This window comes from Antechinus flavipes, chromosome 6 (genome assembly GCF_016432865.1).
Source record: "Antechinus flavipes isolate AdamAnt ecotype Samford, QLD, Australia chromosome 6, AdamAnt_v2, whole genome shotgun sequence".
Lineage (NCBI taxonomy): Eukaryota > Metazoa > Chordata > Mammalia > Dasyuromorphia > Dasyuridae > Antechinus > Antechinus flavipes.
Window position 1 is genome coordinate 66,080,139 of NC_067403.1, and position 25,315 is coordinate 66,105,453.

General features: G+C 37.5%; 1 protein-coding gene and 1 long non-coding RNA gene across 2 annotated transcripts in view; one reads left to right on the forward strand and one right to left on the reverse strand.

The window, feature by feature from the left end:
- Positions 1–25,315, reverse strand: part of SETD7 (SET domain containing 7, histone lysine methyltransferase) — a 151,627-nt gene that overhangs the window by 75,346 nt on the left and 50,966 nt on the right. Inside the window, exon 3 of the mRNA XM_051966150.1 lies at positions 22,761–22,833. Within this exon, the coding sequence (XP_051822110.1) occupies positions 22,761–22,767 (7 nt within the window). The 5' untranslated portion in view covers positions 22,768–22,833. The remainder of the gene's footprint in view (positions 1–22,760; positions 22,834–25,315) is intronic.
- LOC127541068 (uncharacterized) lies at positions 102–15,658 on the forward strand. The gene is made up of 3 exons (XR_007948360.1): positions 102–258; positions 11,201–11,396; positions 14,623–15,658. It is a non-coding gene; the product is annotated as an uncharacterized LOC127541068 (long non-coding RNA).

Consider the following 25,315-nt stretch of genomic DNA (forward strand, 5'->3'; position numbering starts at 1 on the left):
ATTGGACCCTCAAAATAACCATGTGAAAACAGTGCTATTATTTTCATGATGAGGAAACTGAGGCTGAGAAGTTGAATGATTTTCCCATGACAACACACATCCTGGGTTAGAACCTAAGTATTATGACTCCTTCTAATCTATTTTTGTTTGTTTGTTTGTTTGAGAAAACCTCTAGAGACTATGGTTCCTAGGATATCACTGGTAGAATGCTTTCATCAACTCTGGGGCATGCAGATGAGTCCCTTCTATGTGAACATGGTGAGTTGCTCTCTTGCATGAGGTGGGGAAGGGATGGTCTCAATCCTAGGGTAGCTCTAAGTTAGGAGTGACAACTTCCTATAGGATGATGGGAACTATCAGAGGGAAAGGTTTATTGACTGTGTTTGGAGTCAGTTATGAATCTTTCCTGTATTTTTGTGGTATATTTATGTTCTGTGTCTTCTTAGCTTTGGTTGCTTCCAATAAAAAGAACTATTTCTAAAGAAGAAAAAGATAAGCTATATTCAAAACTTCTTAGGGTAAAACAAAATGAAGATTGTGATTATGGGAATTCTACTATGATATGAATTTGGGACCATGAGAGTTAAGCTGCTTGAGCCACACTTGATTGATTATTGATCTCTCTAAAGAAGTTCTAAATCTTCTCTCTTCATATCTGCAAACAGATGTACTTCCCCTTCAGCAAATATCCTTGTTTCCAATTTTGCTGAAAAAAATAAATCATTCACCTCTAGCTGCTTCATCTCTCCTATTCCTCCCCTCAAAAATCTCTCTATATTTTCACCATCACTTTTACTGCAGTCTCTAAGTTCTTACCAAGACTCATTCTGTACTCATTTTCTCGATACTATGCCTTCTTGCTTCCTGTGGGATCTTGGCCTAGCAATTATGCTTGGTCTATCTTTGTCTTTGTTTCTGTCTGTGTCTCTGCCCCACTCCACCTCTCTCTCTTTTACTCCGTCTCTTCCTCCCTCTCTCTTTCCTTTCCTCTCTTTTCTTCCTTCCTCCCCCCCCCGTCTCTCTTCATTTCCCTCCCTCCTCCTCTCTCTTCCTTCCTCTTTCTCTCCTCCCCTCCCTCTTTCATTGCTTTCCTTCCTCTCTTTCTCCCTCCCTCCATCTCTCTGTCTCTGTCTCTGTCTCTGTCTCTCTCTCTCTCTCTCTCTCTCTCTCTCTCTCTTTCTCTCTCTCTCTCCTTCTCTATGTCTCTTTCTCTGCTGTTTCTATCTCTGTGTGTCTGTCTGTCTCTCTGTCTCTGTCTCTCTCTCTCCCATCTTCAATCTTATTTCCTACTGGTTCCTCTCTAGCTGCCTACAAGCATGCTCAGATTTACCCCATCCTTAAAAGACCTTCACTTTAGTCTGCCGCCCCCTCAAGCTGCCATCCTATATTTCTCCTCCATTTCACTGCCTAGAAAGAATAGTCTATACTTGTTGTCTCTACTTCCTCAACACCTACTCACATCTCAACCCCTTGCAATCTGGCATCCAACCCCACCACCCTACTGATACTGCTCGCTCCAAAGTTACCAATGATAATAGTAACAGTTAACATTTAGACAACATTTTAAGGTTTCCTGAGTGCTTTCCTCACAACAGCCTCATGATGTAAATAGTATGAATTTTATCTCTAGTTGCAAGTAGGGAAGTTAAGGCTCAGAAAGGTTAAGGGACAGTGTAAGAGTCTGATACAAGATTAAAATCTAAGTGCTTGATCTTATATCCGAAGTTTCTTCCACTAGGTCATGCTAACAAATTATTCTTTATTGCTAAATTGAAGTACCCGGGGCAGCTAAGTGGTGCACTAGATAGAGCACCAGCCCTGAGTTCAAATCTGGTCTCCAACACTTAACACTTCCCAGCTATGTGATCCTGGGCAAATTTGACCCCAATTGCTTCAGAAAAAAAAAATAAAGAAAGAAAAGTAAATTGAAGTACTTTATCATAGTCTTCATTCATTTTTATTTATTTTTTTCTGAGTTATTGGTGTTAACTGATGCCCAGGGTCACACAGATAGTAAATGTCAAATGTTTGAGGCTAGATTTCAACTCACATCCTCCTGACTTCAGGGCTGGTGCTCTGTCCATTGCTTCACTTAGCTGTCCCATTTTCATTTTAAAAAATAAATTATTGTTGTTATTTTACCTCAGTCTCTAACTTTGATCACCCATTCTCCCCGAATGCTCTTTTCTCTTTTAACTTCCATGGCAATATTGTTTTCTAGCCTTCCTCCTATTTATCAGATTACTCCTCCCAATTTTTTGTGGATCGTCATCTATTTCCTGCTATTTTAGTAATGGTGACTCCCTCATCCCCTGCTCTCCCTTCCATCCAGAGCTCTGGCTCAGGCTCTTTCTTTTATTTACCCTCTCTCTACTTTTCATAAAGATGATTTCAAACCTTTCCATGGGCTCAGACATTATCACTATGAAGATGATTACAAATCTACCTAACAAGCTCTAATCTCTCTCCTGAGTTATGCTTCTGAAACCCCCCTGAATATCTTAAACTCTTCATGTTGAAAATGGAACTCATTATCCAAGGATTTATTAAGTTTTTACTATGTGCCAGGCACTGTACAAATGGCAGGGAAACAAATAAAATGGAAAAGAACCATTCCTTGCCCTCAAGAAGCTTATATTCTAGTGGGGAAGAAGAAGGAAATAAGCACTTACATGGTGCCTCTATGCCGGGCACTTTGCCATGTATTTTTTGATTGCACAAATATCATCTCATTTGATTCTCACAACAACCCATAAAGGTGTGTTCTATAATTATCCCCATTTTATGGTTGAGAAAACTAAGGCAAACAGAGTCAAGGGATTTTCTTAGGCGCAAACAGCTAGGAAGTGTCTAGAGTCAGATTTGACTTCAGGTCTTTCTGACTTCAGACTCAGTCCTCTATCCACTGAGACACCAGCTGCCTCTGTTAGCATAAAAAAGAGTCAAAAAGTAAGAGGGAAGGGGCATGGAGAAGGTTAAAAGATTGTCTTGGGAGTCATCAGCTGGTCCCGGTTTAAACTGTATATGGCTGGTATAGATGCTTTCTCAAAAAAGATTCCAGGAAAGAATTTACTAATCACAGAAGGAAACTTTAGGGATGGAGGCATTGCCATTGTGTGATGACCATTGGTGGAGAGGTGAAACCCTTCTTCAAAATATCATTGTTTTTCCATTAAGAATATTTCTTACCCTTATATTTACTTAGGTTTATAACCTCAAAATTCATAACCTCTTCTCTCCTTGCCTCCTCATTTCTAATCATTGATTCTATTTCTACAACATTTCTTGAAACTCTCCCTTTTCTCTATTCATGAGAAATGCCCTTATATAGGCTCTTGTCAACTCTTGCCAAGACTATTTTAGTAGTCTCCCAATTGATCTTATTACTTTCAGTTTCTCTCTCTTCTTGAATTCATTTTCCACACAACTGCCAAAATAATCTGAAAACACGGTCTTACCAGGTCACTACATTGGTCAAGTACTCTCAGTGGCTCTCTATTGCATCTAAGATAAAGACAAACTTCCTCAGCTAGACATTTAGGCCTTATTCCATATTCCATATTATTCATGAGAGGATCAATTCCAGTCATCTTGATCTATATCTTATCAATGGATCTAATTGACCCCTGAGGAGAAAATGAGGTAAGTGACTTTGCACAGCCCTCCTTATTTTAAATCCAGTTCTTTTGCATGTCATAGTATCGCCTCCCTGATGTCATGGTCATCTTTGAGAATGAAGGACAAACAATAACAATAATCCCCTCTATGAACTATATCTTCCAACCAGATAAGACTGCTGAACTCAACACTCCATTCTACCTCCAAATGTAACACCCTTAACATAATACCACACATCTGATCCACAAAGAAGCATATTAATTGCTAGAAATGAGGGCTGGGTGGGATATGATACCACAAGTATACAATGACCAGAATCCAGAGGACAATCTCTGAACATTCTACATATTGTTGAATGTCTTGGATGATGAGCCCTCAACTATCCGCCCAATACTTGACTGCTTGCCCAAGCCCAATCTTCAGGAACAATAATTTCTGAATGATTTAAAGGACATTAAAAAAAAATTAATGTAAATTTATGTTTTTTAAAATGACATTTTTCTAGTATATGTGTGTATATACACAGACAGATACACACACTTTTTTCCTATCTAAACTCTAAGCTCTCTCTTTGAGGGCAGAGATTCTTATACCTCTTTCTATTTGACACTTTACAATATCTCCCAAAGCTGTGTTCGATAAAATGTTAATATTTGTTGGTAATTAAAATAATAAATTTTAAATCAGGAGAAGTGTTGTTGTTGTTGTTGTTTTTGAAATACAAATGAGGTACTACTGAGTTGTTTTCAGACTCTTTGGGAAAAAAATAATATCAAGTCTGAAGTATTGTTTTAATTGCCATACCACCCTCCATATTCCCACTGAACAAGAATCTTTGTTCTTTCAATTCTTCCTCCTTTCTCCAACTTTCCTCATTCAAAATTCCTCCAAGAAGCTATCTCTTTCCATCTGGCTTTTCACCATTTAAGTTCATCTTTTTTAGTCCCCACCTGTGTTGTCTGCTACCTGAAAGTCAACAAAACTCTTAATCAAAAAGATATACAGCAGCAGTCGGAGCTTCATTTGGCTCCTATGTTAGATAGATTGTATTTTGCCAGAGAGAGTGCAACCAGGGAGAAGGAGAGGGCTAATGCAAAACAGTCATCAATTCAGTATCTCTCCATCCCTGTGCAGAAGAGTGAATTCTCTCTGTGTCTCACTCCACAGAGTCAGCACTGTCTAAGCCTGCCCCAGTTCTAAGGATGTGATCTTTCTCTTTGTAGCCATTTTGGTAAACAGACATAGTCAGTCAGTAGCAATGATGAATGCTGCATTGATTTTGTTCATTTTACCACCTGTGTATCTCTCAGAGGGAGGGTAAATGCTTACTTATGCTATTATAGTTTTGTTACTCCCACTAGGGATATATTTTGATGAACTGTTGTTATTACACAGTCTTTATTATATTTTAAAGAATGAATTCTGTCAAATCTCCATTATCTAGGATAAGGAAATAACAGCAGTAAGAATAGCTGATTTAACGTTTATAAAGCAGCTTTACAAAGGGCTTCAAATAAATTTTGTCATTTGATCCTCATATGTACCCCAAGGCATATGCAATGTGAGTATTAATATTTGTATTTTACAGATAGGGAAACTAGGACCAGAAAAGTGTCCTCATTAAGCCTACTATGTAACGGAAGCAGATTCAAATCTAAGTTTTCTAATTTGAAATACATGATTTTTTGTTACATTAAGTGAATAATTAAACACTTACTTCATGCCAGGCACTGTGATAAGAGTTGGATATATATAAGAAAAGACTAACAATCAAATGATAGAGACAATATGCAAACAAGTATGTACCTTCAAGTTATATATAGGGTGAATTGGAGACATACTGCCACATCTCAGAAAGAGTGTCTCTTGTACTCCTGCAAAGTTTCTTGACAGATACAGTCTACTTGCGTCTTGTTCTCAGGGTCTCTACATTTCTGGGATATGGAAGCTAAGTAACTATAGACTCTGACATAAATAGTCTTGGGATGCATTTCTGTCTGTTATAACTGCTTTGTACTGTTTGTCTCTGCCTCTGGAATGGGAACTAGTCTGGCAAGGATAAGGGAATTCTAGAGATAATTTCCCAATTTCACCTTAGTTTATAGTAGTCTCCTCCCTCTCTACATTCCTCATTATAGCAATTGACTCTGCCCACCTTCTGGGTAATGATGTTAATTAAAATGGGGGAGGGGGAATCTGGCGCCAAGAGAAAGGAAAAAACAACAGAGAGTTCTTGAGAAATTCAGAACTGGGTAACCAACCTTTGAGTAACCAGGACCTGATGGCCTGCAGATGTCAAGAAGATATGACAACTGAAGAACCCAATCCTTAGAGTATTTTTTTTTCATTATAGGAAAGAAACCTGCTAATTAGGCAAACCATGGTCCCTAGTAGCCAGAAACCCTCACATTGCATTTTACTGTGATATCTGAGCAAGCAAAAGCCAGCAAAGCAGATTGGGGAACTGAATGAAAAGCATGGGCATAAAGGGAGAAAATTAAAAGATGGTCAATCCTGAGAGGAGCCCAGTAGATAAAGGGGAAGTAAAACAGTGGGGAGGTAGAAGAAAGAGCCAGATAAAGCCTGATTTCCAGCAGGGTGAACTGTCAGTCAACAGGATAGAAAAGATGCATCATTTCAGGGTGACCTGATTCAGATATTAGGAAGGAGAGGGGGAGCGAGAGAGAGCACAATGACCTAACCTGAAGAAACCATCCTTGTTAAGATGGCTGTTAGCACGTCATAAGGATGCATGAAACTATTTTATCTTTTGCTGGCTACTCCTCTTGACAAGATGCTAATAGTGTGGCATTGTAGCCTAACATTGCAGCCTGATTCTTTGTAGCTTAACAAGACATGTAGCTACAAAAGTAGCCCTCTGACTAGAAAGAGAAAACAGTCAGTCCTTCTCTCCCTTCTCTCTCTCACCTCTTCTCCTTGTTGACGGGACCTGGGTCAAAATGTAATGGAAAGAGCATCTGCATCAAAAATCTTAGCTCTGTTGCTTTCCTTCTGTTGCTTCATTTCTGCCTTCCTGTTTCCTCCTCTGTAAAAGAGGGGATGGGAGGGCAGGGAAGATTGGGACTAGATGCTAGTGCCTTCTAGCTATGCAGAGATTTATAAATTTATAAATCTTTCTCTTCTTGCTTTTGGATATGAAGGACTACTCCTTGGTCTGGGTCCTAAACTCATGCCTAGACTCTCTTTTTGGTCTCTTTCTCAAATGTTATTTTGTCACTCTGGACACATTTCTGTCCTGAGACCTTCCTTCCCTACTTCTGTAGAATTGCTACTTTGGGAAGCACTCTAGCCATGCTTCACTTCATTTATGGCTGGATTCTCTAGATTCGTCCTCTTCTTCACCTGCCATCTTCCATCCCATCTGCACATCCTTCCCTTCCTCCTCACCCTCTTTTCCAACTCATCTCTTTATATTGTCTTTCTCCATTAGCATTTAATCTCTTTTGAGGGCAGGGACTGGTTTACTGGCTTGTATTCTTATCCCTAAAATTTATGATGTCCATGTGGTGTTAGAAAGCCATTGAAATGAAAAATGGGGTCACTGCAAGCAAGTTAACCTAAGGGGATGTTAGTGGAACTATACTCTGGTAAGCTCCTAGGAACACTGATCTAGACCTCCAAGATCACTTATTCCAATCTCCAGATTAGAAAACTGAAACCCTTAATGGTTTTGACCTTCCCAAGGTCACATAGATCGCAAGGCTTAAGGATGAGAATCTCTCATTCTCTGTGGGAACCCTTGTTCCCCAACTCCCAAGCTGTGACTCTTTTCATTGTACCAATCAAGCAATTATCATTTATTAAGTACCTACAATATGCTAGGCACTATGCTAAGCAGTGGACCATCAGGTCCCCCATCAAGATAGGAAGACTCTAGTTATAACCTATTAATGTCTTATATACCTTTCACTTGAGGATCAGCCTGATTAAGCCAGATTGGTCTCGGGGTGCTGATTCTTGGGGGGCCCCAATAACTCTTGAAAGCTATCTGGTAAGTCATTGAGAACCAGAAGCATAGCCTTAATGCTAAGGACTAGCTAGCTTTAGAATGAGGGGGGTTCAAGTCCTACCTATTCCACTTTTTGGCTATGTTATTGCCATGGAAAATTCTTCTCTTATGGAATGCAATGAAATAGAGTGAAAAAAGTACTAGGCAAAAGAATAAAAAAGATGGGGATTCAAATCTTGACTGTGGTCCCCACTAACTCTGTGTTCATGGGCAATTCAATTAATTGGAGTCTCAGTTTCCTTCTCTCTAAAATGAGGCTAATAACAGTTAAAGGGCCCTGGAAAAGTTATTTAAAAATAAAACAAGACAAAACACTAGTAGAATGCAAGCTTCTTGAGGGCAAGGACTTCTTTCTTGTCTTGATAGCCCCAATGCCCAACACTATGCTCAACATCAAGGAAGCCCTTAACAAATACTGTTGATAAAAGGACACGAACAGATAATGTTCAGATGAAGAAATTAAAGCCATCAATATTATTGTTCTGTAAGGAATGACCAGCAGGATGAATACAGAGAGGACTGGCGAGACTTACATGAATTGATGCTAAGTGAAATGAGCAGAACCAGGAGATCATTATATATCTCAACAACGATACTGTTTGAGGATGTATTCTGATGGAAGTGGATCTCTTCGATAAAGAGAGCTAATTCAGTTTCAATTGATCAAGGATGGACAGAAGCAGCTACACCTAAAGAAAGAACACTGGGAAATGAATATAAACTGTTTGCATTTTTGTTTTTCTTCCCGGGTTATTAATACCTTCTGAATCCAATTCTCCCTGTGCAGCAAGAGAACTGTTCGGTTCTACACACATATATTGTATCTAGGATATACTGTAACCTATTTAACATGTAAAGGACTGCTTGCCATCTGGGGGAGGGGGTAGAGGGAGGGAGGGGAAAAATCGGAACAGAAGTGAGTGCAAGGGATAAAGCTGTAAAAAATTACCCTGGCATGGGTTCTATCAATAAAAAGTTATTAAAAAAAAAAGACATTAAAGCCATCTATAGTCATATGAAAAAATGTTCGAAATCACTATTAGTTAGATAAATGCAAATTAAAATAACTCTAAAATACTACATCACACCTCTTAGATTGGCTAAAATGACAGGAAAAGAAAATGATAAATGTTGGAGGTGATGTGGGAAAACTGTGTATTATTGGAGGAGTCGTGAAATGATCCAATTATTCCAGAGAGCAATTTGGAACTATGTCCAAAAGGCTATCAAACTACACATAGCCTTCAATCCAGCCGTGCCATTACTGGGTATTCCAAAGAAATCATAAAAGAGGAAAAGGACCTGCATGTGCAAAAATGTTTGTGGCAGCTCTTTTTGTAGTGGCAAAGAACTGGAAAATGAGCAGATGCCCATCAAATGGGGAATGGCTGAATAAGTTACAGTATATTAAAGTAATGGAATATAATTGTTCTACCAAAAAAATGATTAACAAGCTGGTTTTGAAAAGGCCTGGAAAGATTTACATGAATTGATGCTGAGGAAAACAATCAGAACCAGGAATACATTGTACACAGTAATAGCAAGATTATGCAATGATCAACTATGACAGATTGGTTCTTCTCAGCAGTTCAGTGATCCAAGGCAATGCTAATAAACATTGGATGGAAAACTCCGACTACACCTGAAGAGAGAACTATGGAGACTGAAAGTAAATCAATACATGCTCAGTTCACTTTTTTTTCTCTTTTGTTTTTCTTCTTTCTCGTTGTTTTCCCCTTTTGCTCAAATTTTTCTCTCCCAATATGATTCATAAGGAAATATGTAAAGAAAAAGAATGTATATGTATATAACAAAAATTATTGTTTTTTAATGTGTAATGAAGGAAAATAAAAATTTTAAAAATAAATACTTGCTGAATTTTAATTAAGAAATCAAGTTATTTCATGCTAATAATAGCTAGCATTTATGCAATGCTTTCATTTGCAAAACACTTTATAAATACTATCTCATTTGGTCTTCACAACAACCCTAAGAAGTAGGGACTGTTATTATCTTCATTTTACAGATGAGAAAGGAGAAGCAGGATCATATAGTAATATGTGTCTAAGAATGGATCTAAACTCAAGTTTTCCTGATTTCAGGTCTAGCACTTTGTACACCACATAAATACAATGCTATTAGACAATTTTCTAAACCCACACATTAGAATCTCTAATCTGCCTTTAGAAATTTCTACTAGACATTCTCCACACCAATAAATTTATAGATCTCTGAAGTAACGATATAATCTAATCATTATTTTAATTGTTCATTTTCCTTTGATTGTACTTGGCTATAATTGAGACATATTTCTATATGTCCTTATATCATTATATCTTACATTGTCAGGTATAAATTCTAATATTTATGTTGTGGAAATTTGTTATTGTTGTTCGATCTTTGTAGTCATGTCTGATTCTTCATGACCCCATTTGGGGTTTCCTTGGCAAAGATATTGAAGTGATTTGTCATTTCCTTTTTTAGCTCATTTTACAGATGAGAAATTTGAGACAAATAGAATTGAGTGACTTACCCAGAATCACATGGCTAAAAAGTGTCTGAGGTCAAATTTGAATTTGAAATCAGGTCTTCCTGACTTAAGGCCTATTCTATCCACTGGCCCACTTAGCTGCCCCATAGTAGAGATACGTAGAATTTATTTTCTAACATTCCAGCATATCCCACTTAATTTCTCTCTGGAGAGTGAAGAATATAGTAGTCTAGGGTTAAAAATATTCTAGAGTTAGTATTCTATGCTTGGCAATCCCGTGCTGCTATTCCTCATATGTGACAAATTCAAGGCCAAGATTCTCTTCAATGGGATTGTGGGGAAGCTTACTCTTTTTTCATGATGATTCAGGAAGCCTCAGCCTTGTGTAAAAATAATAATAATAATAATAAGTACAATACTATATTATAACTAACATTTATTTAGCACTTTTAGGTATGTAAAGTTTTTTAAAAATGCATTCCTTATTTCATTCTTCTAAGTCTGAAGAATATAATGCAATTATTATTATTATCAGTCCCATTTCACTGATGAAAAAATGGAGACCAAGAGAAGATTAATGAGGTGCAGTTCTCTTTTCATCATCCATACTGTTTACCTCTGGTCCCAAACAACTGATTCCCTCATCACAATGGTAGAAATTTATAATTTCTCATTTAATTAAAAGACATTAAGTTCAAATGTGATCAACACTCTCTTATCACTGTTGTTCTCCTCCTTGCATACTCTATAGTTTCTTGAACAGATTACCAGGATTTAGGTCACCTTGTTTTTCCTGCATACAATCCTTCTCAGAAAACAACTGCAGATTCTACGTTTGCTCTCTGATTCACAGTCTAATCCTCAGGTTCTCTTGCCTTTTTATACCCTGAATTTTCTCCTCTCTACTCAGTCCTTTCAAGTCCTCATAATCAAGTCTTTCTATGCTACACTCAGACTTACTTTTTCTTTGCCCACAGATTCACTCCATATCTATTTTAAAATTCCCAACATGCAACACAAACATTAGCTCTCTGTCTATAATCATATTTTCCTTTTCCCAGGGAGAATTTCCAGGCTTCAAAACGACCTGTTCTGTATCTGAGCTTCCTTCCTGATATCCTTCAAAAGGCCCAGAGAATCACAAGCACCCTGCCTTCTCCTGCTACCTCAGATATACAGCTGTATCTCTTTTTTTCTCAATGACCCTTATAACATCCTGAAATTCTGACGATGTGAACAAGAAGAAAGAATCAGAATGTAAGAACTATATGTGTCAATGGCATGACATCATTGGCTAGTCTAAATGTTAACATGAATGTGGAATGCATTAAAGGCAGATTAATAAATAGATGGTTTCATTAATAGTACAGAAGGTTATAATGGCCAGTGGGGTCATGTGGGTGAAAAAAGTCTGAGGAAGAAGTTGACTTAGGCTCAGAATTGGTTGGAGAAGCATTGGTAGATTAAACTATCTATTTGCTATATACCCTATATTTATCACTTATGTTTATTACTAGAATGTTTGTTATATTAAAAATTCAGTTGGTTCTGCAGGGAATTCTAACAAGGGGTTTCTTTCTCCTTAATCCCCACTTGAATGGTCTGGGTCTACCACCAGGAGTTTACTTACAGTGAGCCGATTTTTATAATACCAACAATGTGCCAGATACTGTGCTACATACACAATATAAGCAAACAAGATGTTCTTGACCTCAAATGACATTAAATTCTAATGGAGGAGCAGCAGCTAGGTAGTTCAATGGATAGAACACCAGGTCTGGAGTCAGGAGGACCTGAGTTAAAATCTGGCCTCAGACAGTTATTAGCAGTGTAACCCTGGGCAGATCACAACTCTCAATCGCCTCCCTTAAAAAATTCTAATGGGAAAAGAACCCAAAAAGGTGAGCTAGAAAATGGGGAGGTAAGAAAAGGCATCCAGATAGAATGGGACGTGACAGGTGAAAAGAAAGAAGAATTTGGAAAATTTTAGGAATAAGTGAGATCCTTTCTATAATTGTAGTCCTGGGAGGGAGTTACCAATCAGAGGACAAGAACTATAGGGCAGAGGATTTGTTTAGGGGTGGCAAGATGACATTTGAGAAGGATATTTAAAAAGAGAGTCTAGACAGTATTTTGGGGCTAAAAGATGAGTCTTTAATAAACATGTATAACTGATGTCAAATTGCTTACCTTTTCAAAAAAGGAGAAGGGCTGGGGAGAGAAGAAGGGAGAGAATTTGGAACTCAAACTTTTAAAAATGAATGCTAAAAAGTGTTTTTACATATATCTGAAGAAAATAAACAATTACATATTTTTTTTGGAAAAAAAAAGTAAGAAAAAGATTCTTGTTATTTTCAATATCATAAACTTAAATAAGAGTTGATGAAGTGAAATGTTCAATTAAAACAGCTCTCTCCAATTTTTTTTTTTTTTTTTTTGCTAAGGCAAAAGGGTTAAGTGACTTGCCCAATATCACACAGTTAGGAAGAGTTAAGTGTCTGAGATCAGATTTGAACTCAGGTCCTCCTGACATCAAGGCTGGTGCTCTATCCACTGTGCTACCTAGCTGCCCCTTTCTCCAAAGTTATTAATGATCTCTTGAGTGCTAAATCTACTGACCTTTTCTCAATCATCATCTTTTCTTCATTCTGACATTGTACATCTCCTTTCTCTTCTTGATAATCTTTTCCCTCCAGGTTATTAAATGTGATGTTTGTAAAGTACTTTGCAAAGTATCTGATACATAATAGGCACTTATAACATGCTCATTCTCTTCCTCTTCCTACTTTTCCTAATATTGCTTTCCCTGGTTCTGCTAACTGTACAATTTATTCTTCTTCTGTTTTCTTTGCTGGATCTTCATCCATTTTATCCCTACTATCTGTGGGTGTCTGCCAGGTCTCTGTCTTTGGTCATTTTCTTTCTTTATAGGTTTTCACTTGTTGATTTCATTTTCCATGGATTTAAGTATAATTTTTATGTAAATTATTCTCAGATTTATTTGTCCATCTCGAAACTTTTTTCTGACCTCCAATGTCCATTTGGGACTGCTTACTGGACAGCTCAAATTGGATATCCTGCAGACATCTTAAATTCATGTTCAAATGATACTTTTCCCCCAACCCCTTCCCTCTTTTAATTTTTCTATTAGTATCAAAAGTACCACTATCTTCACAGTTACTGAAGGCTCACAATCTAGATTCCTCTCTCTCCTCACCCTCTTGGACTTCTCTCTTCTCCCTTATCCCAGCTAGTGGCCAACCATTTGACAAAGTCTAGTATTTTACCTTACAAAAGATAAAAAATGGTATCTTTTGTATATGCTCCCTTCTTTTCTTTGACATTGCCACCATTCTGGTGTAGGCCCTTATCAACTGGACTATTGCAATAATCTATCGATGGCTCTTTCTGCCTCGAGTCTCTGCCCACTTCACATCAGCCCCAATTCAGCTGTCAGTTTGATCTTTCTAAAATACAGCTCTAACCATGGTACCTCTTCTCATCTCCATTCACGAAACTTCTCATTATTTATTTTGATTTTTAAAGCTTTCCAGTCTTCTTGCTTCCTTTCATGTTCAATCTGGTCCAGTGATACCAATATCTTTTCCTTGTTTCCTTCTTTTATTAGAGCAATATAGCATAGTGGAAAAAACAATGACTCTGGGGTCGGAAAATAGGTTCAGATACTACCTTAGACATTCTATATGATATTTCTGAACTTTGATCTTCCTGGCCTTAGTTTTTTTCCTCACATTTTAAAATTTTATTTTATTTCAATTTCAATTTTAAAAAATAATTTAAAAAATTTTAATTCTCAAGCATTTATTTTTGCCACCTTTACAAAGTTTTGCTGATGCTTTTTTTTTTTAAACACATCACTTTTAGATGACGTTCTCATTTGTAACAAAGCAAAACAAACCAACACACTGGCCCTGCCTGACAAAGTATTCCTCATTCCTTGCCCTTAACCCACCACTTCTTTATTGGGAAGGAGGTTTGCTTCATCCCACATGACAACTTGTCGAGGATGTTATGAAGGAAAGTTATTCTTCAAGTCAAGAGTAAGACTAACTGTTCCCTGAGATCTCTTCCAACTCTGAGATCTGTGATTTTGTGATTCTGTGATTTTATCCTGTCTGGACTTTGTTTAAAAACAACAGTGGTATGTTCTAAACAGGACTCTTCATCTGAGCATTATTCACTGCCCAGAATATATCCAGAAAATCTGCTCATGTAGTCAGTCCTTTTGGCTCACTTGCCAACTGAGGTTAGTTTGATGAAGCATTGCTGGTGTCCAATAGCACCGAAATCACTCTCGGTGATGTACCCTGATCTCCAGGGCAGGGGAACTGTAGCCCGTGCTAAGTGGGAGTATGCTGCCAGTTCATTACCTCTTGCAGTTTCTCGCCTCTCTCCCAGCACTTTTCAATTTGAAATGACCTTCCGGATTCCCTCACATCTATTGATTTCTTCTTTTTGTCAGCCCACAGATCAATTCTGATAAAATGATATTGCCACCAGCCCCTTGATACTTCTTGCTCCGTGGAGAGTAAAGACCCCAGCCAAACCTTGCTCAAGACCAGGAAATCTTCAGAGGATCGCAGATCTGATGATACAAGGTCTCAAGTGAGAAATTCCTTTCAGTCTTTCCATGGTAAGAGAGCCAGGTCCCTCTCTGTTTACTTAGTTTTGTTATGGGAACCTGAATTAGGGTAGTGGCTAAGTGAATGGAGAGGAGCTTCCTGCCAGCTCTAAGTGGGACCTGAGTGAGTTGTTGCCCCCAGGACATTAGGGCAGCTAAAGTGGAGAAAGGCTGTCTGGGGTCCTCCCACATCTTAGAGAAAAACAGGAAGCTGGCATTTGGATGGAGGGCTTCTTAGTCTCCTCTTTTCTCTGATTATCTAATATCCTGAGATGAGTGTTTACATAACAAAGCAGAATGATTTGCCCATTCACTGGCTGGGATGAAGTCTGGTAGATCTTTTAATAATGTGATTCTCTAGTCCAAGGTAGACTAGTAATGAGATGTTTTTTACAGCAGGGGCGGGGAACCTTTTTTCTGGAAGGGCCGTTTGGATATTTATAACATCTTTTGGGGGCCATACCAAATTATCAACTTATAAAACTCAAGCAATGGGAGATTTTTGACTCTACCTTTCAGCTCATCATTGCCTGTGGTTGCTTTAGTAACTGATTTCTCAGGCCTTAGATGGCTCCTGCTTTATAGCCATTGCAGGGACATTGTAGTTATAAGGGTCTGATCAGAGGAGGCAACATATGGGAAAGTTTTGCAAACCTTAAAATGTTATGCAAATAATGTCGAGTTAATTTGTCCCCAAGGGCCACAATTTCAGGCCCCGTTTCTCCTTACCTCTTGCTCATACTATTGCAAAAGACTGCTAACCAAACTCTCTGCCACAAGTCTCTCCCTCTCCTGCTCATTTTCCATTGTGCCAGTGATGTTTCAAAGTTCAGTCCTGAACACATCTTCCCCCCAGTCAATCAACCAGTTGTTTTTTTAACCTTGAAAGTAAGATAATTTGAATCTGTCATTTGACAGACTTGAAGCTGTTATTTGGAATATTTCATGACTATAATTTAAATCTTCTAAATACATCATTCCTCATTATGTCCTCTGTAGCCCAGCCACACTTGCCACATATAATCAATCCCCTTTCATCTCTTTGTCCTAATGGTCCGCCATGTTTGGAAAATTCTCCAGCTCCGTCTCTTCATTCTCTTCAATTCTTTCAAGAATCAGTTCAAATCTTGTCTCTTGAAGGAGACTCTCCTAGCTACAGGTGCCTGCAGGTTACTTTTCACCTATATTAAGTACTTTATAAGTACTGATTTGTGTATATGTCAAAACACCCATTAAAATGTAAGCTCTCTGAGGACAGATACTATTTTTGTTTTATACTTTACACATCCAGTGACTGACATATAACATAGTAAAATACTTAATAAATGCTTATGGATTCAATGATGGGAGCATTTATTAAACACTGCCAAATATGGTGCAAAGAGCTAGGGATACAAAGATAAGAGCAGACAGACCCTGCCCTCAAGAAACTTTTATTCTAATAGTTCTGGCAAAACTTTTAGGGAAGGGGTGACCAGGAAAGAAAGTTAAAGTTATTATCTGGGAGGCTACAAGTTGTAAATGGGTGACCAGGGAAGAAAGTTTTTGTCCTGGAAGCTACAAGTTGCAAAGATGGTGCTGCAGAGACTCGTTGAGCAGTTCATTAACATACTCTTTTCAAAGGCTCCAAGAGAATGGTGATTTAAGTACAATTCTTTGAAAAAGAGATGGAAAGTTGAGGGGCGGATGAGAGAAAGAAGGTTCAAGAAAGGCCATAGGGCAGGAAATGGCTGGGATGAAGATGAGAATTTTTGACTCCAGGGATTGATTGATTGGCTATTAATTTTAAATGGTAAACAATCTCAGTCTCAATTCTGGGATGCAGAGAAACATTTAAATAATCTTCATACCTCTCAGACCCAGCTGCAGCTTCATGCTTTTTCAAGTTTTAGACACAATTGCAAATTGCTTTGCTCTAAGTTTCAAAGCCTACCACTGAAAATGCTTGCAAGAGATGGATGAGTCACACAGTGGATATTCTGGGTTATGAGCTCATTTGCACCCGAATCACTGCACCTATTGCTACCCTCCTCTTCCCTCACCAGCTGGATGTTTAGAGAACTTTGTATAGTTGCTTCTGGTTGTTAAACAAAAACTGATGGCTTATTTTCTTATGCTGTTGGGGACTGTCCAGGATGTCTATGTAGATAAATGCTAGAATGCTAGATGCTGGGGATCTTCATAAACCTGTTCTGGAATGCCACCCAGCAGAAGGGTAAAATTCACCTGACAAAGTTCAAGGTAGATCATTGCAGGAAGAGAATTTTCAGATGTCTTAATATTTATTTGGGGAAGTTAAGGAAAAAGTGAGACACCCAGAGAGGAGAATCTTGGGAAATTTTAACAGCAATCTTAATAGAGTATAACTCCACAGCAGAGCTATATAAATGGATTAAATAGGAGCCCATGTAGAGTTAAATCTAGAAGGGATCAATTAGTTCAAGATGAGAAAATTTACAGATGAGAAAATGGAGGTTATTTGCGTCAAGTAGCAGAAAGTCAAGATTTGAACCCTGGTTTTTTGAATGCACATTAACTGTGCCTTTCAACAGATAATGCTGATCTCAGACTTATTTTTTGAGTTTTAGCCAATCTTTTATTACTCAACGAGAAGGGTAAAGTACTCGGCCTGTGCCTAACACTTTTTCTGCATCCCCTCTGTGCCACATGGATGGTACTCTTTTTGATATTTTGATTGACCTATGTGGAGATTTCCTCCAATGGTGCAGATTCCAAACCATTCATTGCCTGTCTATTCTGTGGGACCTTACTCATGTCACCTGTAAATCCTCCACAAGAGATCACAAATCACTCATTGCTTGTCCATTCTGGGCAAACTTTACACAATGTCCTTCTGATGTTGAGTGAGAACTAATAGAGCATTTTACCTGTCTGTCCATTGTCCCTTGATCTCATTACAAGACTATGGCCCTCAAAGGGACCTGTATGTGCAAAAATGTTTGGGTCAGCCCTTTTTGTAGTGGCTAGAAAATTGAGTGGATGCCCATCAATTGGAAAATGGCTGAATAAGTTAGACTATATAAGTATATGGTATATAGTATATAAAATATATGGAATATTATTGTTTTGTAAGAAATGATCAGCAAGATAATTTCAGAGAGGCCTGGAGAGACTTACATGAACTGATACTAAGTGAAATGAGCAGGACCAAGAGATCGTTATGTACTTCAACAACAAGACTATATGATGATCAATTCTGATAGACATGGCTCTCCTCAACAATGAGATGATTCAACTCAGCTCCAATTGTTCAGTAATGAAGAGAATCCGCTACACCCAGAGAGAGAACTATGGGAAATGAATGTGAACCACAACATAGCATTTCTATTCTTTCTGTTATTGTTTGCTTGCATTTTTGTTTTCCTTCTCAGGTTTTTATACTTTCTTTCAAGATCCGATTTTTCTTGTGCAGCAAGATAATTGTATAAATATATATTCATAGATTGTATTTAACATATAACATATTTAACATGTATGGGACTACCTGCCATCTAGGGGAGGAAGTGGGGAAAAGGAGAAGAAAAGTTGGAACAGAAGGTTTTGCAAAGGTCAATGTTGAAAAATTACCCATGCATATGTTTTTGTAAATAAAAAGCTATAATAATAATAATTTTTAAAAGACTATGGCTCTCTTCCTTTTCTGGTCATAGATTTCTTTGGTTATTTATGCTTTTTTTTTTCCTTGAAGGGCTGCTTTTTAAATTTGTTCTTTGGGAACATATTGTAGTCTATTCACAGTAAGAAATAACTTTGACCTTCCATAAACATCCAGTAAGACATTCAAACAGAAATAAACTATCCTCATCTAAGGCATTCATCACTGTTATTGAGAATGTTCAGTACAAAATTCCAGTATGATAAGGATTCCCTGTAGGTCATGAGTTTTTCAGATACAGCTGTTTGTGGATAGTATTGTGCTAATTACATAAAACCGTAGAATAGGATAGATCCTCCTAAAGGAGATCTGGAGTCACTCAAGTGATATCTAGGAGGTGCAATGAATAGAGTGCCAGAACTGAGAATTCAAATCCAGCCTGCTAACTGTGTGACCCTGGTCAAGTCACTTAACTCTGTTTACTTCAATTTTTTCATCTATAAAATAAGGTGGAGAAGGAAATGCCAAAAATACTCCAGTATTTTTGCCAAGAAAACTCCAAACAAGGTCACAAAGAAATGGACGTGACCAAAACAACTGAGTATCAAATGAGTGGAGAATGCTGCACACATCTCCTGAACACTTCACTACTGATTTATGGATTGATTGTAAGTGACTGATATCACTGATGAATCAACTGCCTCCTACTTATAAAGATATCTTATATCATGGGTAGATTCTTCCTTTGAATCTTTTGAGGACTTATTTAAATTTGTTAATTTTACATTAGCATTAATTTAGCATTAATTAATATTGTTGTTGATAATAAATATTAATAAATTTTAAAATAATTTAAATATTAATATTAAGATATTTAAATTTTTTCTATTTATACTGATGGACATGAAAAAGTGTTAAAGTTGATTGTTTGTTAAGGTGATATGAAAAAAAATTCAATAATATCTTCTATATTCTTTGCCAGTGTTCTATTTGCCATGATATTAACTATTTATTATGATATACATACTATAATTGAAATAGTATTAAGTTTTGAGTAAGGAGACCTAGTTGTGAATTCTGGCTTTGCTACCCAGTAGTTGTGTGAGTGAATAACTTTTCTTCTTTGGGCCTTAGTTTCCTCAGGAAGGAATTGGAGTAGATGATGCCAAAGATGTTTCCCAGCCCTTTTCCTAAAACTGGGTGACCCAGTCATTTCCTACTCTAAATCCATGATTCTATATATGATAGGAGTCCTATCATGCACATATGATTTAGGGTCTATCTGTGCCTTTGGGCTTTCAAAGATTCCTTCCAGCTGCCTGTAGTTTCCCCTCTCACACTTGATTTCCTGAGCTGCACACATTTTCCTCCTGCTTTGGGTTAAGTAGAGTCAGGTTCACTTTTTGGAGTCATTCATTTGAGGAATCACTCCTTGAAGGCCATGAGGAGTCAGTGATCAGCCTTCTCCCTATTATCTGTTTACAGTTTTCTGGGCAGTGCCGGTTACTGATCTCACTTTGGTGGCTACCAGTATAATTGAAAAGAGTCTAAAGCAAAAGAGTTTAAGCAATCTGTTTCTCTAGGATTATTCCAGAGAGTTCAGAAAAATTGCTCCTAATTCCACATTAGGATTGATTTGGGGTAAAAAAGTGATTCATCAAATTTCTAATTTTTTAAAAAAGACTCCATTCCTGGCTCATGAGAAAAGTAAACTGCAAATTTTCAGGATTATGATGGGAAGGCATGGGGCAGTCTACCAAAAGTTTCTCTTTGAGTTGGTTATCTGGGACAGTCTACCAAAAGTTTCTCTTTGAGTTGGTTATCTGGGAACAGAATGCACTTTCTCTGAGGAACAATATTATAAGTGATGATTAAGTTCCCAGACTAGCCCATTAAACTAACTAAAATATAAACACAATGTAGATGGGATCTGATACTTCTGTCAGGAAAAAATAGTAGAAAATGGCACTGTCATAATTCAAGACTGTGGTTATTGCACAAAACAAGAAAACAGCGTGCCTGAATAAGAAGCATTAAAAAAAATACCGTTAATGCTGGTACTTGAGGAAAAGTATAGATTTAATTTGAAGAAAATGAGAATGTAGAATTATTATAGAGATTAAAAAAAAAGGATTTCTAGGTCCTTTCAAAGGATTTAGATGTTGATGCCAGTGATTCCAAGAATAATTATTTTAAATTTCACTTCCAATTTATAATTTCCTTTTATTTGAAAATACAATTCTAGTTTTTACTATGTTTATCAATCATGAAGGATCATTTTCTCTTGTTTTGGCTTATGGATAGAAGAAAGAGAGAGAAGGAAAAGTGAAGAGAGACACTGTTGCAGTTGAGCAAGAGTTGTATAAGAAAGCCTCTACAAAGAGGTCTTAGAGGATATGAATATCTGGGAGAGAATGAGATTGCCTAAGGTAGAAATTATCTGGACTATGTGTGAGGGATGGGGGCAGCTAAGTGGTACAGTGAATAGAGAAAGACTTCCTACACTTACAAGCTGTGTGACCCTGGGCACTTCATTCTGTGTGGCTCAGTTTCCTCATCTGGAAAATGAGCTGCAGAAGGAAATGACAGACCACTCCAGTATCTCTGCCAAGAAAACCCCAAATGGGGTTTTGAAAAGTTTGACATGACTTGAAACACTTGGATACACTCGTGGGAGTTTTGGAGAAGTGAAAGGAGAAGTGGAGCATGGACTCTGGATGATTTTCCAAGCTATAAGCAGCCCATCGATGGCTATGAGCTGAGGTGAGACTGAGGTCTGAATTTTTGCTGTCAAAGCAAGGTGATCTAAGCTGCAGTGTGGGACTGTATTCATTTATTTCCTAATATATTCTGAAGCTGCCAGAATGCAGCCTACATTCTGGGAAGAATCCATTTTTAAAAGCAGAAGAAACCCTTATACAAAGGATAATATACCATAACCCCACTTTTTTTTTCTGATGTAGTGAGATAGTGTTTTTCTTTGAAGTATCTTATAATAACTTGGAACTCCTTACTTGCTAAGCCCCTTACTACTTGTTAAGAGCTCAGAATCACAAATTTTAAGAAGGAGGAGAAACCTTATTCCTAGAACTTATGCCTTCTTAACATAGTACAATATCACATCAGCTTTCTTTTCTTTTCTTTTTTTAAATTCCTTTTTATTTACAAGACATATGCATGGGTAATTTTTGAGCATTGATCCTTGCAAAACTTTCTGTTCCAACTTATCCCCTCCTTCCCCCCACCCCCTCCCCTAGATGGCAGGTAGTCCAATACATGTTAAATATATTAAAGTATATGTTAAATATATTACTATATTAGCTTTCTTGACTACTGCATCTTGCTTACTGAGTGAGTCACATTGAGCTTGCAGTTCACTAAAACCCCTAGATCTTTTTCAGAAAATTTGTCTAGTCATGTCTCTCTTGTGCAGTATTTATAAGGTTGATTTTTATACTAAAAATTGAAGACTATTAAATTTTATCTTAGAATACAATTCTTAAAATGTTTGTAGCAGCCCTTTTTGTAGTGGCAAGAAACTGGAAACTGAATGGATGCCCCTCATTGGGAGAATGGCTGAATAAGTTATAGTGTATGAATGTGATGGGATATTATTGTTCTATAAAAAATGACCAGCAGGATGATTTCAGAAAGGCCTGGAAAGACTTACATGAACTGATGCTGAGTGAAATGAGCAGGACCAGGAGATCATTATACACAAGATCAATATTATAGGACAATCAATTCTGATGAACATGTCTCTTTTCAATAATGAGATGATTGATGCCAGTTTCAATGATGTTGTGATGAAGAGAGCCATCTATACTCAGAGAGAGGACTGTTGGAACTGAATGTGGATCACAGCATAATACTCTCACTCTTTTTGTTGTTGTTTGCTTGCATTTTGTTTTCTTACTCATTTACTTTTTTTAATCTGATTTTTCTTGTGCAGCAAGAGAATTGTATATATATGTTTATACATATTGGATTTAACATATATTTTAACATGTATAACATATATTGGATTACTTGCCATCTAGGGAAGGGGGTGGGGAAAGGAGGGGAAAATCTGAAACATAAAGCTAGGCAAGGCTCAACATCAAATTGTCCATGCATGTGTTTTGAAAATCAAAGGCTTTATTTAAAAAAGAATACAATGCTTGAGTCCGCCATGATTGGATCCTGACTCTGGCATCCAGTCTACTGACTCACTGTTTTTTTTTTTTTTCTTTTTGCAACCTATATGAGAAGCCTTACTGTGTGGGATTCCTCTAGCCCTCATTCTCAGCCTGTGATTCTAAGGTAATAGTTGTTTTCTCAAAATTGTTCTAAGAATATTTATGAAAAACCAGACCATACTCACTTCCCATCCAGTCGTAGATTCAGAAAAATGGTCCTAAGTGTACCCTTCAGTAATCTACTGATCAGTCAGTAATCTAAAACATCCAAGGATAGAAAAAAATGGAACTTTGTTGATAACTACGTCAGAAATAAGGCTTTTTGTGTCTACGTTCAATTATAACCCAAGTTCAAATCACCCTCCCACCAAAGATTCACTTCTATCTTTCTCTGCATGCTGGTACTTTCAATGGTGTGTTGATGGCTGGTGTGGAACTATGAAACCTAGAGGAATGGAGTAACATTTTCTAGATCGTAAACTCTTTGAGGGCACAGTTTTTTTGTTTGTTTGATCTCTGGTGCTTAGCATAGTACTCGGGTGGCTTTAACACATTTAAATAGACTCTTCTTGAATACTTATATGTTTTTCAGAGGACTGTGATTTTTAGCAATCTAGTGGTAATGCTTCCTGTAACTATTCTTTGGAGAGCATTTGGTATTATATGTTGGAAGATTATATTTTTTTCCCCTTTACGTCCTCTTAAATTAGCGCTTTGAACCTATGCTATTGCTTGAAAAGAAAGGAAGTGATGGGAAAGAGATCTTGGGCCATGCATCCTGCCTACATGGTATCACTGACCTAGGACAGCTTGGCTGCTGTTAAGATGTGGGGTATAGGTAGATAGGTATATAGAGAGAGAAAAAGAGAGAGAGAGAGAGAGAGAGAGAGAGAGAGAGAGAGAGAGAGAGAGAGAGAAAGAGAGAGAGACAGAGACAGACAGAGAGAAAAAGAGAGAGACAGAGAGAGAGACACACACACACACAGAGACAGAGAGAGAGAGATAGAGACAGAGACAGAGAAGCAGAGAGAGAGACAGAGACACACAGAGAGAGACAGAGAGATAGAGAGAGAAAGAGAGACAGAGAGAGACAGAGAGAGAGAAAGTGAGAGAGAGAGAGACAGAGAAAGAGAGAGAGAAACAGAGAGAAAGTGAGAGAGACAGAGAAAGAGAGAGAGACACACACACAGACAGAGAGACAGAGAGAGAGATATAGAGACAGAGACAGAGAGAGAAGCAGAGAGAGAGAGAGACAGAGAAGCACACACGCAGAGACAGAGAGAGAGAGAGAGAGAGAGAGAGAAAGAGAGACACACAGAGAGAAACAGAGAGAAAGTGAGAGAGAGACAGACAGAGACAGACAAAGAGAGAGAGAGACAGAGAGAAAGAGAGAAGAGAGAGAGGCAATAGTGAGCAGGTCAGGAGTCAGTGTGCAGTTGGCAAGAAGCAGGCACAGGATGTGTCCACAACTTGGTTGCTTGTAACTCAGAGAATGACTCAATAGCATGAAAATAGCTTTGCTAAAATGTTAAAATATAAGCCTTCTGGTCTAATTGTTCCATTTCATGGCAGAAACATTTGTAGTCTTTTTTAACTTTGGAGGTCTAAGCTTGCCTTCACTCCTGTATCTATGGGTTATCTTAGTGTAAACGATGGGTGTATTGTTCAAGGGGGTGCTCATAAGCCACTGTTGAACAAGTTATAGCTTAGGATAAATTTCTCAACATGCACCTTGTTAATTAGAGCATCTTATAGTAGATATTGACATGCACTTGGAGTCCCTTCTAAAGTTCTTTTTAAAGAAATTAAATTAAATTTTTATTATTTTACAAGCATTTATTTTCTCTCTCCCATACCACCCCGCCTCATACAAACACATACACACACATACACACACACACACACACACACACACACACACAGAGAGAGAGAGAGAGAGAGAACTCTTGTAACATTCACATAGTCAAGCAAATATCCAAAAATGTACCTCATTCTACATCTTATGTCCATTGCATCTTTGCCAGGAAGTGGGTAATACCCTTTATCATTCATCCTCTGGATTCAGAATTGATCATTTTGTTGGTTAGAGTGAAGTCTTTCAAATGAGATAATACTATAAAGTTCTACATATGTGAAGCACTTTTATTTTTCCCAGTTATACAACAAGTAAATTTTTAGCATTCCAAATTTTTATCCCTCTCTTTTATCCTCCCCTCTTTTAAAGATAATAGGCAGTTTGATATAGTTTATACTTGTGCTATCATGTAAAACATATTTTCATATTAATCACAGTTGTGAAAGAAGAAAGAGATCAAAAAGGGAAAAAACACAAGAAAATAAAGTAAATGAAGAAAATATGCTTTGATCTCCATTTAGGGTTCCTCAGTTCTTTATCTGAATATACAGTCTCCTTCACAAGTCCTTTGTACTTTCCTTGGATCATTGTACTGCTGAGAAGAGTTGAGTCTGTCATAGCTGGTCATGTTACTATGTGCAATTTTTTTTATTCATTTCACTTTGTTCATATAAGTCTTTCCAGAATTTTCTGAAATCTGCCTGTTAATCATTTCTTATTGTACAATAGTATTCTGTTACATTCATATATACCATGGCTTGTTCAGCCATTCCTTAGTTAATGGCCTATGAAGCACTTTAGAACATTATCTTATTTGCTAGGGTAACTCTAGTTGTTAGTTGCTATTATTATCCCCTATTTACAAAGAAGTAAAATTATTTACAT